The 16,611-nt window shown below is 42.3% G+C and overlaps 1 protein-coding gene across 3 annotated transcripts in view; it reads right to left on the bottom strand.

Annotated features, from left to right (window-relative positions):
- Nucleotides 1-461: 461 nt before the first annotated feature.
- PDE7B (phosphodiesterase 7B) overlaps nt 462-16,611 on the bottom strand; it is a 162,803-nt gene continuing 146,653 nt past the window's right edge. For 2 of the 3 annotated variants that reach the window (XM_064708381.1, XM_064708384.1), the window contains 6 exons: nt 15,389-15,520; nt 9,104-9,195; nt 7,917-8,061; nt 5,830-5,926; nt 2,206-2,286; nt 1,323-1,682 (listed from right to left, as the gene is read on the bottom strand). In XM_064708381.1, coding sequence (XP_064564451.1) covers nt 1,465-1,682; nt 2,206-2,286; nt 5,830-5,926; nt 7,917-8,061; nt 9,104-9,195; nt 15,389-15,520 — 765 coding nt within the window. In that variant the 3' untranslated portion in view covers nt 1,323-1,464. Of the gene's footprint in view, nt 1,683-2,205; nt 2,287-5,829; nt 5,927-7,916; nt 8,062-9,103; nt 9,196-15,388; nt 15,521-16,611 lie in introns of all 3 variants that reach the window. The other variant, XM_064708383.1, reaches the window with a different exon arrangement.

The raw sequence follows: 16,611 nt of genomic DNA on the forward strand, positions 1-16,611 counted from the left end.
TTTAATTAAAAGAAAAATATAAATGCATTTTGATGCTGACCATCTAAGGAGGGCATGTGGAGAAAAAATCAGCTACACTGCAACATCTCTCAAGAAAACAACTGAACTCCAGAACTAATGCCGTGCTTTGTAGATGACTAAGCTATTTAGTAAAAATCCACACATTTGAATGAATGGTAATCATGCTGAACTGTCAAATCATGTGGTGTTGCTGTGGGGCCTGGGGGTTTTTTTGAACTTAAAACTTCAGGCGCTGTGAAACATCTGCCTAGACCGAATGTGCAAGGTGCCATGGATTAACAACACGGACCCATATGGAATGTGTTTGAAGTTTTCAAGAAGTTATCCTGCCAGACTTCATTCCTTAATGACCTTTGATACACCTTGGATAGTGGAAAGGCAGTTCAGAATCATATCTTGTAATTGTATGATTTTGGCAGCTATCAGAAGATGAAGGATGCTAGAAGTTAAGGCTTTTATCCACAAACAATGGTGTATATTAATAAACTCTATACCATATTTACAAATGCTTTCTCTTGTATTAAAACTAACAGTATTCTGTTCACAGTGCCAATGTTTTTACAGGTAGCAATCATCCCACAGTACTCCAGTATTTTGGCATGGGAATCAGTAGCGCTTTCTATTTACAGAAAATGTACACATATGAATATAAACAGGTAACCTGAAACAGTACTCAAAAGATAGATCTGTTTGTGTTTCAAAGGTTTAGACTGTACTACACCTTCCCTTTCGGCTGCGAGGGAATACTGTTCCTTGCAATGAGAAGATGCCCGTCTTTTATCCAAAGTGGCATAAAAATGATTACCAAAACAAGCCTTGTTACACTGAAGGTGTGTATACGGAGAGTAACTTCTGTCCAAGGTTTAGAGATCTGGTGTTTAGTGCACAGAATACAAAAGTTAAAAAGGTTTTTAACCACTAAAACAACCCGACTCTCTGCCCCCTGTGAGTGCTGTCCTGCTCGGTCCATGTCCTCTGGATGCTGGAGATGCTGGTGGTTTCACGTGCAGCCCAGCTGCCAGCCTAGAATGGGTGTGGCGCTCTGGGCCTATATACACATGTCACAAAATGACTTGTGGTAAATGAGAAAATCACCAAGAGTGCCTCTCTGTGCTCCCTGTCCTCTCAGTAATCCTCCCTGCTTCATGGCCGCTGGAACTGGCCTGGCTTCCTGGCTGCTGGCTGGGACTCCGTGCTGGGGCAGATCGGGATCAGGAGTGACTAATGGCATCAGGCATGCGCAGAATGGAGAGAGGGGAGAGGAACGTGAAGATCAGAAAGAAACCCAGCAGAACCATGGGCGTGTTCATGAGGACCCTTAGAGCTTTGCCATTTCTTGCCTTTGCACGGTGTTGACAATAGGCTCCAGCTCCTCGGGACCGTTTTTGCTGCTGTGACCAAGACGGAGATAGCAGTGCTAGAAGGAAAAGTGCAAAGCTGCCACTAAGGAGTCTCTTCTTCATTTAAAGTCTGTTCCTGGCTGCCAGTCACTTGGCCTGAGTGGTCGTTGCTCCTACTACTGCTGTGTTGCTTGTGGAGCAAACTTCTCCACTTGGCCTTGTTCCTCCTGAGATGGTTTAGCATGTTTTCAGATAGGGGAGTGTTGCCTGTAAACTGGGCCCACCTCTCAAAGAGTGGCTCAACAATGTATGTCATGAAACCTGGAGAAACACACAAGGGACAGCTGGTGAGCAACAAGTTCATTCCACAAGTGCACTCCCCCACCGAGTGCCTAGAAAGCACAGAGCAAGGTAAGTGGCAAAAGCCCTGATGAGAAACAACAACAGACTCTCAGACATCAATTCCTTTTGAAATGCACAGCTTTTGACCAGCATACATGACAAGATATGGCTTTATCTGTGCGTGTCACAGTAAACTCTGTGACAGTCAGCAACCCTTTGAGGAGATATCAGACAAGAAAGTAACAAGTGTTTAACACTGGCTGCAATCTTTTCCCATGGGTATTTTCCCCCTATGCAAAGACTCCTTTGTCTTTCTGTTGAACATTTGGCTTAGATTTCTTTTTGAACATTTTAATTTAGAACACATTTTTAACTCTTGTTGTATCCACAGCTCTTATTGTTAAAACAACTGGATCAGAGTGGGGCACGTGGTGAATAAAAGTTTCTCTTAGAGCTTCTGTCATAGTAGGATAAACATGAAGGGAATGAAACTAATACTTACCAATCTGGATGCTTGGTACTGTATCCTTTTGCTGATTACAAAGGGGGCTTATTTCCAGTTCAAATTTTTGTTCCAGATCACCTGCAAAAAAAAGGGAAAAAAATATCTTTTTCTGACACTTTTACATAGGTTTCTCTTCTCCATACCTATGCCACACTCTTACAGTGTCTGCAACTGTGTGAGGAGTTGGAATCTTCTACCAACGATGCCCATGGTAAATGTCTAAATACCTTCATTTTCTGGACTTTTTCTTTTTAGGTATCAGAGAAACCAATTATCCATACAAAGAAAAATCTAAGAAAAGATGAATTTTAGATGAACATTAAATCTGAGCTTGTAAGTGTTCTGAGGACCCTAATTTTTAAAATAGATTCTCTTATGTGAAAGGTTTTTAAGACATTCTAGTTCATTTACTACTTGTTCAGATCACTTCCTACCAGAAAACTGCAGTGTATCAATTTTAGATTTACAGTAGTACTGCATGGAATTTGCTAGTGTGTTCTTGTGGAAGTGGCTTGTAAAGGGAAGAGTGTTGAAGCCTGGAATCCCACAGCTGTGGCTGCACTAACCAACTGGTAAGGGCCAAAGCATGGACTCCAGTAATGTTTCAAGAGTCAAGAGCTATGGAGCTCAAGTTACAAACATGGAAAAAGGATGAAATTAAAAGTCTGTCTTATTATTGTGCAGTAGCTGGGTATAAAGCTATGCCTTTGCTGCTGCACTGAGCATATTTATTTCCTGGGTCATCCAGGAAGTCCCCAGAGAGGCATCTGCACAGGACTGACTTGAGACAGAAAAGCAGTTGGCCGAACTCCCAGCCACCTTCATAGCAGAGTATTTTACTAACTGAACCAGGAGGTCTCCAGTTGCAAATCTGGGACTGCCCTGAAGATTCCTGCAGGCAGCTCTTGCTGTGACCAGCCCTGGGGACTGTTTTGAATTGTTGGAAGAAAAACCTGCCTGAGATATCTGCTCGCTCCAGATGCCACCTCAGACTGGCCTTGATGCAGAACTGACCAGGTTTGACATTGAGAAGACACTTATAAACAGTCAGTAGAAATTATTCCTGCACAAATGGTCACACAGGACAGACTTCTGTACATAGTAATGACAGGAGATGTTTTTTATGGAGTGGAATGTAATCAATAGCAACGACCATGCTGGATTTAGGAATTCAGCAGAAAAACATCTCAGAGGATGTAATTTTCTCACTGCCATGCCAAGACAACAGTCACTTTTTCTGCTGAAGGGACTGCATTCCCCATGCCTGCAATTACCTCATGCAAAGATTGCTCTGAGTTAGTTTTGGGTGTAGGGGGTTCCTTAAAACAAACACTCTGTCTGTGAGTGCAACACATTCATCCTTTGTGATTGTTGACCTTCCCTGCCAGTGTACAATCCTGGTTACTGCAAGAGGTACAGGACCCTTCCTGTCTACAGGAAGGAAGGGAAGTGAGAGTTAACTGTGTGCAAGCTAAGATGTGCCACTTCCCCTCACACAATAATATTTTGTCCATCTGATTTACTAATAAGGATGTGTGAGGGCTGGTTAGGAAAATCTTTCCTGTAAGAAAGACAGACCTGCTAGTTTAGACAAAACACTGTATTCAGCCCATAAAGAAATATTTTCCTTTAAATCCACTGTTTTTGTTTAAAAGCTCTTTTCTCCCCATGAACAGTTTTTGCTATTGTACTACTCGGGTTCTATAGCCCCATATAAAACACTGTGTGCATTTCTAAGCCTTGCCTTTCTTCCCTCTGCAGCATGGAATCACATCTTAAATGTGAACAGAATATTTTCAGTTGTAATTGAGTGCTTAAAAAGCATCAGGAAAACATTTTTAGCTGCATGAACAATCAAAAGGAACAATTTAGCAAAACTCAGACACAATAACAGTTTCTTATGTTTCCAAATGTACAATTTGTCTTCTTCTCATCTACCCCTCCAAAAATGTTTGACTAAAAGAAAGTTTCTAATTCCAGTGATATCCTCTCTGTAGGTGTTCTGGGTAGAAAATGACTGACTCAAAGTATATCCATATCTGTCTGGCTCAAAGTATATCCACATCTTCTTGTCTTTCAGAAATCACTTAATTGACAAAAATTAGATTTGCTTTTGCATGGTAAGAGCACTGGAAGATCAAGATCTGAGTATCTATTAAAATGGCCTTAGAAATGTTCTATTAAAAAATGTTAAAACTTTGTTCCAGGAGGAAGATTAAACAAAGCACTAATTGTGGTATTATCCGTCTCATCCATAGTTAAAAATCAAAACATGAGACCTTGTGGTTTCCAAATATTAAAAATAATGCTGAACAATACGTTCAAGCCCCATCATTGTGTGTAAGGGGGTAGAGAGGTCTACAAAAACACTTTAAAGTGATAATGATATCTAAATGCATGCTATTTAATACTGGGGATGTTGTGCCACTGAACAGGATTACACAGCCACTTGTGATAATCAAACCACAGTTTCTGTATAACTGTCCCACATAAAATGCTCCTTTTCTCCCTGTGGTGCTTCTAACTCTGGTCTCATGTACTCAGGTATCCCCTTTCAGAGGTGTATTTTTGATGTTAGACAAACAAATCTTGAGGAGAGTGGAAAAAGCTTACATTGGTAAGAGTTGAACCTTCTTTCTCAGCATGGTCCCCTAATACACTAAAGGTGATACTGCACCTCATGAGCTGCCTAATCATGCCTTCACTACACATCTGACTAACTAAACCTGCACTGGGAAAGTTGCTTATGTTGCTTCAAAGGCATCAAAGTCAAAGACATTTCACCAGCTTAAACTGACATTGGCTGAAAATTGACTTGCTGACCTGTTTGTCCTTGTTACAGACTAACTATACCAGGTGCCAGCTCAGATGTGGCTTAATTTTGTAGTGCAGAATATTAAATGAACTAAGAACTTTATTGTGTGCTCTTCCACTTGCCTTCAACTCTCAGGATGCTCTGAACAAAGAATTTAGCAGTGATTAAACTCTGCTGCACCCTGTATTGTAGCACAGCATGACCTTGCCTATGCAGATAGAGCCAAATGGTGTAATTACTGTGTTTCAAAAAAAGCCCTGCTTGACTGTGCTCTCTGCAGGGGTCTGAAAACATTTGCAGTAGGTTCTAGCTGAGGTTTGGCTTGCCTGCTTTGGCCTTTTCAACAGCATGCTGGGAAGCATGTTTGAACCCTTTCTCTGCATTTGCAGGCAGAAGAATGTGTCATATTTGGTAAACAGTGAGGGTAAGGCTCAAATCAGCGTTGTAGTGGGAGCATGAAAAGCGAGACAAAACCCAGTCTGAGGATTTTGGGGCAGCGTGGCGCCGGCACCATTCCAGCTCAGAAACACTCATGGTGACTGGAGGGTCTCAGAGAAGAAGCCAGCCATGGGCTTTGCAGCTGAATTCAAGTGCTGAGGCACAGCAAAACCCTCCCTCCTGCCTGATGCTGGTAGAGGAGCAGAGAAACACTTGCTGCTCTTCTACCCCTTCCCACTTTTCCAATGAGGCAGCACATCTCTGAAGAGCTTATTCTCAAGGGACATTTCAGTTCTGCCTCTGGCTTGTCACACAGAGACCATGGAAAGCTGAGGTGGAAGGGACTGTTGTGAGCTGAAGGGGCTCACCTTGCCGGTAAAACTCTTCGCAGACCCGTTCACTCCACTGCTTGCTCAGATCCCAGACCCGGCAGGGATTGCAAATGTCAGCACACTTGAGTGCAATCTGAAAGCAAGAAGAAAAGCAGTACTGAGAAAGGAAGTTACTGTTTAGCAGTGCTTCAGCAGTAAATCTGCAGCCATGGAACTCCCAGGCCCCAGCAGCAATGCCAGGAAGGGTTAAGATTACCTTTCAGAGCCTCAGCCTCACCCAAATGTGCCCTCTGAGGAAAAAGCATTTATTTAAGCTGCAAACAAAACTTTCATTCAGCCCTCCACTTTACCATAGTGAGAACAAGAGCAGGGCCAAATTCCAAGGCTGCAAAGTGTTTTGGATATTCCTTGGAAGGAATAAGCCAACAAAAGCCTCAGGCTGGCTCCTGCAGACTGCTTGGCTCAGCATCCATGGCTGATGACAAGGAAGGAAAGAGCCAAGCTGGTGTATTTGGGCATGATTCCTCTGTGGTCTCAGTGAGTGACCTTGCATCTCACTTCAATTACACTTCATCTTAATGTCTGCATATTTTTGTTTACAAAGCCAAGCACAGGGCTCTCCACTCTGCCCCTGGCCTGGTTTCACTTAGTTAACTAGTACTTTTTAGTGCTTTGCAGGAGAGTGAGTACAGGGGAAAAGTTTTTTAAAACCAAGTAACTACTTCAGAAAAGTAAACCATGTAATAGTCTATCTTACTGCCTTGGAACAAAATATCATGTGCCTTGTTTCTTCACAGACTGAACACAGTCATTCAGTCTGACAGAAGTCAGAAGTCATTCTGGCACCCAAGAAGAAAACATAAGTATTTCCTCTTAAGAGTTCAGACCTGTGAACCAGCAGAGGGAAATCTCCAAGTCATTCTTCTCTTTGGATTAAGCTGATTAGCCTTAGTGTTACTGTCTACTGCAAGGACCTTTCAAACATTCTTTAGCTTACTCCAATCAATCAGGAGTTCTTGATCTTTTTCTTTTCTTCTTCCATAACTAATCCACCAGATAAGTGAATCTTACTATCTGTTCCCTTGTTCCTAAGTTCCTAGTGCATAAGAAACTTTTTTTTGCCATAGCTGAGAGCTGTAATTCCTCTGCTTTTGGTATTTGCACAACTTTCCTGCCTTATCTGTCCAAAAATATGGTCAACCTGTAATAGTCTGCCCTGCACAGTATGTGCAGGAATCTGACAGAAGACTGTGTTTGAGACAGAACAGGTGAGAAGCTACTGCATTCCCCATGCTGCTGGAGGGGGAAGAATTAACAGATCAGCTCTTCTTTCCTTGCAGCTGTCACCTTTTCTGTGACTTTGATGGAAGGAAAATATGTAGGTGCTTGTTTTATAAATGAAAACAATTACTTCAAATTCTTTATGTATTTAGGAATGAAATTAATGTAATTTCTCCAAAGAAGCAAGTGTATGTAGCTACGTTAATCACAATAATGCTTTAACAGATAGAGGTTTACTCTGAAGAGTCTGCTAATGACTACTGCTTAGCTGGAAGAACCAGTATGAACCTATTTGATTTCTGAATAAAGCATGGGCTTTCTGTTAGCTGGTCAGACGCACTAGAGAAGCACCTGCTGCCATGGCAACAGCTGTCTCTGCAGAGGCAGTTTCTGAGCATCCATCACGGGAACAGGACTTGGAGACCCAATGTCAGGCTGTCCTAGAAAGAACACCAACGAGGAGGCTCTTCTGCAAAGTGTTAGAAAATAACACCAGTGGAGTGGCATTTGCCAGAAGAGAGAGATGCTACAACTGAAGCATTACCTGGGAAGCAGTGTTCAGGAAATAAAATCATCTAGCTTATCTCCATTCCTTAGCATTTGACACTCTCCTGTATCTGTTGCACTCACAGCTTTTTAACTCAAGAAAATTACATAAGGAAATACCGGAGGCACCTTATGCTTGCCTGATGTGCCAAAAGGTGGCAGAAGGGAAGTGTTTATGGTAATAGGTAAGGAGAGGCTGATGTACAGTCATGCTATAATATATTACTCTTAGCATATACTAGGAAACACTGTGACCTGAAAAATTAGTAAAAACAATTTAAAAAAAATGAAGTTACCTGAAGCATAAAATGTCTGTCCTGCGCATCCTCCAGCCTCAAATCCTGATTGTCAAGATGTGATTTCAGACGGATCAAAAACTCATTCTGCCTGTTGATGTCTGTTGCCAAGATCAGGGAGCCCAACTGCTGCTCAATGTCCTGTCTGCAATGAAGGTAAATAAGCCTCTTTAATCATGGAACCATTCAACATTAAGAGCTCAAAACAACCTGCTCTGGATCACTGGAGCTGGCATAAAGCTCCCTCTTTCTTTATGGGCCCAGTCTGATCTGCATGGTCAGTCTCTGCTGGGTTTTGCAGGGTACAACTGTTCTACCTGCCCAAATGGGTTCAAGAAGAATAGATAATGTAGAAGAAAAATGCTTGTTGGCACGGGTTGTTCTGAAAGCTTCTGAAAAGTGCTAGGGAAGTACAAAAAAACCCACCCTGAAACAACAGCATGTTGCATCAAGAAAAATGCTCACGTCTTACTTCAGCTGCTCAGAGCTGAGCGGTGAATACTGCAACTTTGAAGTTGCAGTCAGAGTTGTGAAGGTCTAGACTGAAGTCCTTTAAAGTTGCTGATCTGATGCAAAGAATTTCTGGAGGGATATAGAGCTTACTGCTTCCAGGTAACTTGTTTATATTCTTGGTAGAGTCACTTGTGATTTAAAATGTATTACTGCAGTCTGTTCACTGTCTCAATCTCCCATCCTTGGTGAGACTAACACAAATAAAAAGCTAGCAGCAACTTGGCCAAGGTGCTCATGTGGCTGCTCTTTTTTGGCTCTTTCCATAAAGACTAAACCACATTCCCTCAGTGACATGTGAAGTCCAGAGCAGTCTTGATCAGAGCTCCTTGACCAACTCCTTCAATTTCCTTCTTTTAATCACTAAATCTTTCCATTTTTGGTTGATGCTAGGTAAGATGAAAAATGCCAACAACCCATCTAAACAATCTGTCAGCTCTTACTGGCATTTTTGTGTTGCTGGTGCTGAGAGGGGCCATTCCATTCCTGTGCTGCAGAAGTGGGTAGGTATTAAAAAAATACTTCTGCTGCATAACTTTATCTCATGGTTTCTCAGTGGCACCAAGAAGGCGCAGGAAGTTCAGGCTATTCGGAAGCCTGGGCCTCTTTGCCAGAGTGCTTTTAAGAAGGGAGAAGGAGGCCATGGGCTGGTTTCCGTGATTCTGGTGGACACTTACGTGACCTCCTTGGGCAGGTGGGCGAGCAGCCGCGACTCCCGGAGCATGCCGATGGTGGAGCGCCAGTGGTGGTTCTCCAGCACCGACACGTTCTGCGAGGAACAACACCGACAAACGCAAGGATTAGGATGGGATCCATGGCACACATATGGACTTGCCAGATCACATGATACCCAGAGCTAGTTGGACAAGCTGTAACATGAGCCTAAAATGTGTGCTTTTCAGCCACAGCTGGATTAGAGTAATTGGTCTAGATTTCTACAGCTAAGGACCTTGTGCTTCTGGGTTTCTTAGCTAAGGTCAGCCCCAGAGGCCTGTTGTTCTGCAGTTTTTGAATCCTGCTGTGAACAGAGGAGCTAATCTCATCTGAGTGGGAGGCAGTTTGCATTCTAGCAGATTTATTAACAAATAAATTAAAGCAGGAGTGCAAAAGCTTATTTTTACCTCCTACTGATTCCAGGCTGACTTTTCAGCCTCTACAGTTTGAATGCAGAGCGGACAAGAAAAAGAAAACTAAACTGCCAAATTTCCCTTTGAGTCAGGGAACTGCAAACTGCCTGCAGCTGTTCAGTGAAAGCAAGAGGAATAGCAGTACTGCTGAGCATTTGCAGGCTTCAGCAACTGTCTGCAACAAATTTTGACTCCTCTTTGTTTCCTTGCTTTCAACTAAGTGGAACCAAAGTTAGGTGGGGAAAAAACTGCGAGGGAGCTGAAACCCAGCTTTCTAGGTTGTCAGTAAATTACAACAAATTTGGTATCTTTTGTCTGATGACTTGAAATTACTATCCTAACACACAATGCATTTTCCCATCATCACTTGTTTAGTTCACAGAGTACTTTCTACCACAAAATGCCTCAGACATGTCACTTGCTCAGAAACCTCTATCATCTGTTCCCTGTTTTGGGCAGTTCACAGCTTTTGCAGTAGATGAGGACTGGATAAGAAAAAGAATACAACGCACAACCAAACCTTTTGAGCAGGCAGGAGAACCGTGTCACTGCCAGCTGGGAAACTGGAGTGAGAATCCCTCTCTCCAGCCACTGTTCACTTCTAGCTCCCTCACACAGAGTCCCACAGCTCTGAGGTATTGCTGCCATAGTACTGCCTTTCCTGTGGGACATGATGTGCAGCTTCCACTTTTCCAAGAGGGACTGAGCAGTATTTTCTGCCTAAGTCTTCCCCATCTTCCTCTGTAGTCCTCTCATATCTGAAGACTGTTCAATAACTAAACATTGCATAAGCAAGATCCAATTTGCATTTTGATCATCTTGCCTAGTGCAAAGGTGAGAGTACAAACTGGATTGACTTCCTATCACACGATTTTCCACAGTGCTTTTTGTTGCTTCTGAATTCACAGAAACAATGTTGCTTTGGTATTTCTCTCGCTTTATCCGTTTGTTTCCCTTACAAAAATCACAGATTCTGGGGGGCAAAAACAAAGTAAAACCAAATCCAACACTTTCAAACTATGTAAAAACCAATTCCTTTTCTTAGGAAGAGCTGATGGACTCAGATCACAACATCAGTTATTCAATAGAGAAATTACTTTTGACAGCAGTTCTGTTCATTTGCCAACTTAAATATCCCTTTTCTCCTTTTGCCTAAATACATCAGGATGGACTTTTGCAACCCTATACTCTGACCAAGAAAAATAACAGAATGTAATAGAACATAATAATGACTTTATTTTTTTTTCACCTACCTAGCTGCAGAGCTGAATACTGGTCCCAAGAGTCACCCCAAGGCCACAGGCTGCCATCTTCCTACTAACTTGGACAAACTGTATCTGATGTCACCTTTGGCTTTTGGGAAGGTTTACACTTGTTTAAGACAGTGCCTGTGTGCACAGTTTCCCATGACCCTGGTCTGACTGGATCCTTGAAACACTGCGACCAGGGACATCCCCCCTGGAGCACCCTGTGTCCCCACAGCCCTTCCAGCATGGCAGCCTTACTTGCTGCAAGGAGCTGCTGCAGCAGCACCTGCCTCAAAGACGGAATTCCACTCCATGGATGCAGCCGCTCCTTGGCTATCCTGAAGGCCAGCCAGAACAGGGCTCAGAAGTGATGTAGGCATCTGAGACCTTTCCAGCATCCAATTAGTAGTTACTCATAGGAAAAAGCACACTCAGGGAGTCATCTCAGAGTATTTCCACTTCTCTAAGTTTCTGCTCTTTGCCTGCTGCTATAAAGGGAACCTCAGATTGTCTCTGCTGCACTGTTTAGTTTCCCACACTGAAACTAAAGGGAGGAGGGAAAAGGAAAGGTCACGTTAACAAGCTACAACAAGCATGAAGTCATATGACTCTCCTCTTAAATGTAAAGAGCCAGAATCCCTGAAGTGGCTGCCAGCAATTACTAGAGTCAGCTCATCCCCCTAGGAACACACTGGTGCTTTATTAAGACTAATTGCCAGGAGCTATCTGATCACCCAGGCTGGTGGGATACAGCCCATGCAGGGAAAGTCTCTGTGCTGGCCTGCAGACCGGGGCTCCCAGCTCTGCTTCACGTGGTGTTCTGGTTTTTTAAAAAACTGAGTAATGCAGCTTTGCTTCAAAGGCTGCACTATAGGAAGCTTCTGTCACATTTACAGCCCCACCCACAGCAGCAGATTGCTATAACAGAGACTTCAGGATTATGACAGTTTATTTTACTAAAGCTACCACAATATTTCCAATCTGTTACTTAGTCTGAGCTATTCGAACCACTGCATTCAACATATACACTGGAAAAAGAACAGTACTTGAAGAGAGGGAGACTTGCTACTAACTAGGTGCAGAGCAAATTTCAATTTTAATTTAAAGTCAAAGGGGATTGACTTTTTTCAATCTCTTCAATCTATTCTTACTCATTGAGCAGTTGGTTTAACTGCATAATGTTAAATAGCCAAAAATGACACTTATTCTTGGAAGTGTTGCTTTTAAGGAAGATTGCATAAGAGTACTGTTTTCACTGATGCCCAAAATGTACTTTCCTATCTCCAGCCTACCTACATTAAAGTTGTAAAGTGTCCTTTCATAGTTTTCTGAAATGTTTTGTACTACAGACATTGTATGGGATCTATCCACACTTCTAAACTTTTACCCTTCATTTAAAAGCCAGACAATACAAGTTAGAAGCAAAGTCTGCATCACATTACAAGGAATGTTGTTGGGCTCCTCACAGGAAAACTAAGGGACCTCCAGACCACTAGAGTCACGTTCTATGCTCTCAACTGTCCTTGTAATGCTGAAGACTTCAATGAACTGCTTTTATCTTTGTAGAAAATTATGGTGTGGGCAATCACGTGCAACAGACCTTAGAAAACTACCCTACAGATTACAAAGCAAACCTTTTTGCATCATAAAATACACATTTAGTTTGAAAATAAATACTGAAAGCTCCGAAGTCCTTGGTGATGTCCTCCTGAAATATGAGTCTTCTCACATATGCACTTCAGAAGCTGTCAAACACTTTACATCTTTGTCAAGAACTGACCTACCTCATTTTGCAAAACCTTTTCTTCCAAATGTAAATGTAAAGTTTGAATTTAAATGTCAAGAGACATTTAAAAGCATGGAAATGCCATACATGGATAAGTCCACTGCCTCAATGACAGATGACTGCCAGCTCTGTTAAAACTTACTTTCACTTGATCCTTTTGCTGTTCTGTGGCTCTGCTACTTAAAAACCAAAAACCTAAGAACTTTGTTTCAGTTTCAAGCACATGTTAAAGTACATGTTTTAAAGACTATTCACTAAATCTAAGTTTTTGACTAAAAATGTTTTCACCAAAACTTTTTTCCAGGAGTTATTTTTATTGGCATCCATATACTGTATACTACTGAAACCTTTGGAAACAATGTGGGATCATTTTCAGTTAAAATAACTCAAACTTGCCAGTGAATGTCCTCAAGTAGGGTACTTCAGATCTCATTTGCTGTTGAAAGATTGCATTTTCTGCTTTGTCACTGCCTTTTCTAACCAGTATTTGTAAGTATATTTAAACCCAAATACCTGAGCAGAAACCACTTCTCCAAGATACCAGTATTTTAGCTGTATGTCTTTCAGATTAGCCTGATTTTTCAACCTAATTATAAAGTACTGTTTGCCACCATTAATTTGAGAAGGAATTGTTTGTACCTTTTCAAAAGACAAGGAGTTTTGTGGAATGGCTCTACTCACTCCTCTTCAAAGCACCCTTACCATTCCCAAAGTACTGCGGCTTAGGCCCCTGGCTTTTTCCCCTCTTCACTCAGCTGGCCTGACGCTTTGAAAAGACTGGACCAGAAACATATGGGTATGACATAATAAGCTGCATCAGCTTATGATGAGGCCAATCACAAAGTTTGCAGTGTTTGAGCATAATTGTGTCTTGGCTGGGGCTCCCACAGTCCAGCCCATTCCCATGTCTGAGGGCAGGACAGTTGCACCATTACACAACCAACTTCTTATGGGAAAACCCAAACATTGCTAGTGTAGGTAGAAAAAGAGAGACTCTCTTATCAAGCAGTAAGCACACTGCAGCAATTTCTCAATTGGCTATGTATGTAGCTTTTAGTGGTTTTCTTCAGGTAGGTTAATTTTTAACACGGGATATTCTGTCTCTGACAACCTCCGCAAAGGCTGAAATTGACTCTTCCGAAGTGGCTGGAAAGCAGCCCAGTGGGAGTGCTGGCTGACAGCTGACTGAGCATGATTCAGGGTGTGCCCAGGTGGCCAAGAAGAACAACGGCATCCTGGCCTGAATCAGGAATAGCGTGGCCAGGGCAGTGACGGTCCCCCTGTGCTCGGCACTGGTGAGGCCCCACCTCGAATGCTGAGTCCAGTTCTTGGCCCCTCACTTTAAAAAGGACACTGAGGTGCCAGAGCATGTCCAGAGAAGGGCAACAAGACTCATGAAAGGACCAGAGAATGTGTCTTACAAGGAGTGGCTGAGGGAGCTGAGGGTGTTTAGCCTGGAGAAAAGGCAGCTCAGGGGGAACCTGATTGCTCCCTACACCTACCTGAAAAGAGGCTGCAGGGAGGTGGGGCCAGTCTCTCCTGCCATGCCTGCAGTGACAGGACCAGAGGGAATGGCCTTAAGCTCAGACAGGGGAGATTCAGATTCGATAGCAGAAAAAAATGGTCACTGTTAGGGTTGTCAGGCACTGAAATAGGTTGCCCAGGGAGGTGGTGGAGTCACCATTCCTGGAGGTGTTTAAGAGGTGTCTGGATCTGGTGCTAGGTGAACAGTTGGGTTGGACAGGATGATCTTAAAGGTCTCTTCCAACCTTCATGATTCTATGAGTCTGTGATTCTAAAGGGTAGAAATCACGACTAACTCCATTTATTACCTCTGAATTACGGTTAGTGCAACCAAAATTAAGATTTGTTCTGGCAGCAAATTGCTCTTGCACACTGTATATGTAAGTACTACGCAAAGAATAGAGAGATGTGCACATATAATAACAACGTATACATGTGTGTGGAGATTATACTCATAGGACAGTTTTAGATAAAATACAAAGCAACAATGATTGCCATGGGCCAAAATCTCAAATATATTCAAAAAGGACCACAAAAATCAGGCAGCATGGGTTCATTGCTACTTATTGAACAAGTGAGTATGAGTTTTTGTTTCAGGAAGTTTTCTACTGCTGCTTGCCAGAGCAGAAAGGATGGATACTAGGTGAAGGACAACTCTGTACTGATCCCAGACTTGTATTTCTCTCTGAGATCTTTTACTGGCTGCTCTTAGAAACAGGATACTGGTCTAGACAGCCTGTGGTGTGACCTAGTGGCTTTCTTGAAGTTCTTTCTTTGTATCTCGAGGAATGTTACTGAAAATGTCTATGACTTTTCCTTTGGTTTCATCTGTCTTCTATTTTTTTTTTAAATGCGGTGTTCATTAAGTGTTTAATTTTACTACAGCCTTATGAATCAAAGGTTTCCTTTAATGCAATACCAATTTAGACCATGCCTGCAGCTTATCTGAAGATGAGATCTTCTTGTCATGATTTTAAATGTTCTACCCACAGTTCCTCACCCCAGATATCTACAGCAAAAACAACCCAGTCAACTGATCTGGCTTAAATGTCCTCAAAAAAAAAAATCTGACATTTCCACCGCTTTTCCTGTATCAGCTTTGCTTTAAGAAGTGACACCCAGTGAGGTGCTTGACTGAAATTGTCCAGACTCCAAAGTGCAGGATCAATTGACCCACATCCTCCCGCTGCCAGATTTTGGCATTAAAAGTTCACTGCAAATTGCTTAAACTCTCCTTGACTGCATTTTTTACATTAGCAACTTGATGAGCAGTTTTACCTGGTACAAGCTGGCAAGGTGGTGTTTAGTTTTAATCAGAAAGGGTTGGTTCACCCCTGGGTGATCCACGTCATGAGCTGCAGCAGCGAGCAGTCCGAGCATGATGTCCGACGGGGTGAGGAAGTTGGCAAGCTGAATCATCACACACATTAATCACAACAAGAACAGGAACAGTAAATATTTTTTGGCAAATAAACAAACCAGCTGACATCATGGCATAAATTGGGTGTGTTGGCATTTGTACACAAATGTCAAGTATAAATTTTGTGAACAATGTTTTTAAGGTAAATGTTGAACATACATCTATAAAGATATTATACTTCATAATCATCTTTTATTCGAGTTTGTATTTCTTATCTCTTTATTACCCATGGCAATATAAGGATTGTTGTAATAGAAGGGCATTGGCATAGTCTAATTTGTTTTAAAAAGCAAACAGGTAGGCTGACAGGTTGGCATATGTTAGCATCCATTGTAAGAGCTCGGCCCCTCCAAGTATTTAGTAATGCCAACAAAAGATCAGGCTTCAATTCTCTAGCATAGCACTGTGTTACAAAATGCAGAGTCTATCAACTTCTGAAATTTCAGCTTTGGCTGTTAAATATCTATCCCCATTCAAGTATATGTATTTTATTAGAGAACATAATTTACCTTTCTAACTTTAAACATTCAAGTTGGAAAACCTGTCCAGATTTTTTTCTGCTACAGGACTCATTTAGAAGCAAAAAAGGGTAGTCTTAGCATTTTCTGTTTGTGAGAGTGAGGCAGTTATTACCAGCCCAATGAGTCTGTAAAGAGTACAGGTATAGGAGATGAAAGCAGCATTCTGAGGTCAGAACTGATGAGCAGTATGGTCCAGGTTCTGGATGTTGTCTGTCCTCTGCACTTCCTGGCAAGAAAGGACTTGCAGATCTTGCAGGAGATGAAAATACAAGAAAGGTGGGGCCTGCTCCTGCCCTCACCATTGGTATATTTTTGTGTAACAAACTGCTAGTTCTAGCAGAACATCCCTTCATTTGAGCCAAGCCAGAAAAGGTTAGTTATGTTCTTATACTGTGGCTCAGCATGGCAATATCACAGTGCCTTCCAGTAACACACAAGGCAACACCACTCTGATGCTGTGAGAACTTGCAGCAGCAGTCAAATACTCATGCAGAGAATACCCTTGCAACAGACCCATCTGAAGGGACTGTTTTCCCCTTTCCTGGTGATATTGTGCCCAA

This window comes from Zonotrichia leucophrys, chromosome 3 (assembly GCF_028769735.1).
Source record: "Zonotrichia leucophrys gambelii isolate GWCS_2022_RI chromosome 3, RI_Zleu_2.0, whole genome shotgun sequence".
Lineage (NCBI taxonomy): Eukaryota > Metazoa > Chordata > Aves > Passeriformes > Passerellidae > Zonotrichia > Zonotrichia leucophrys.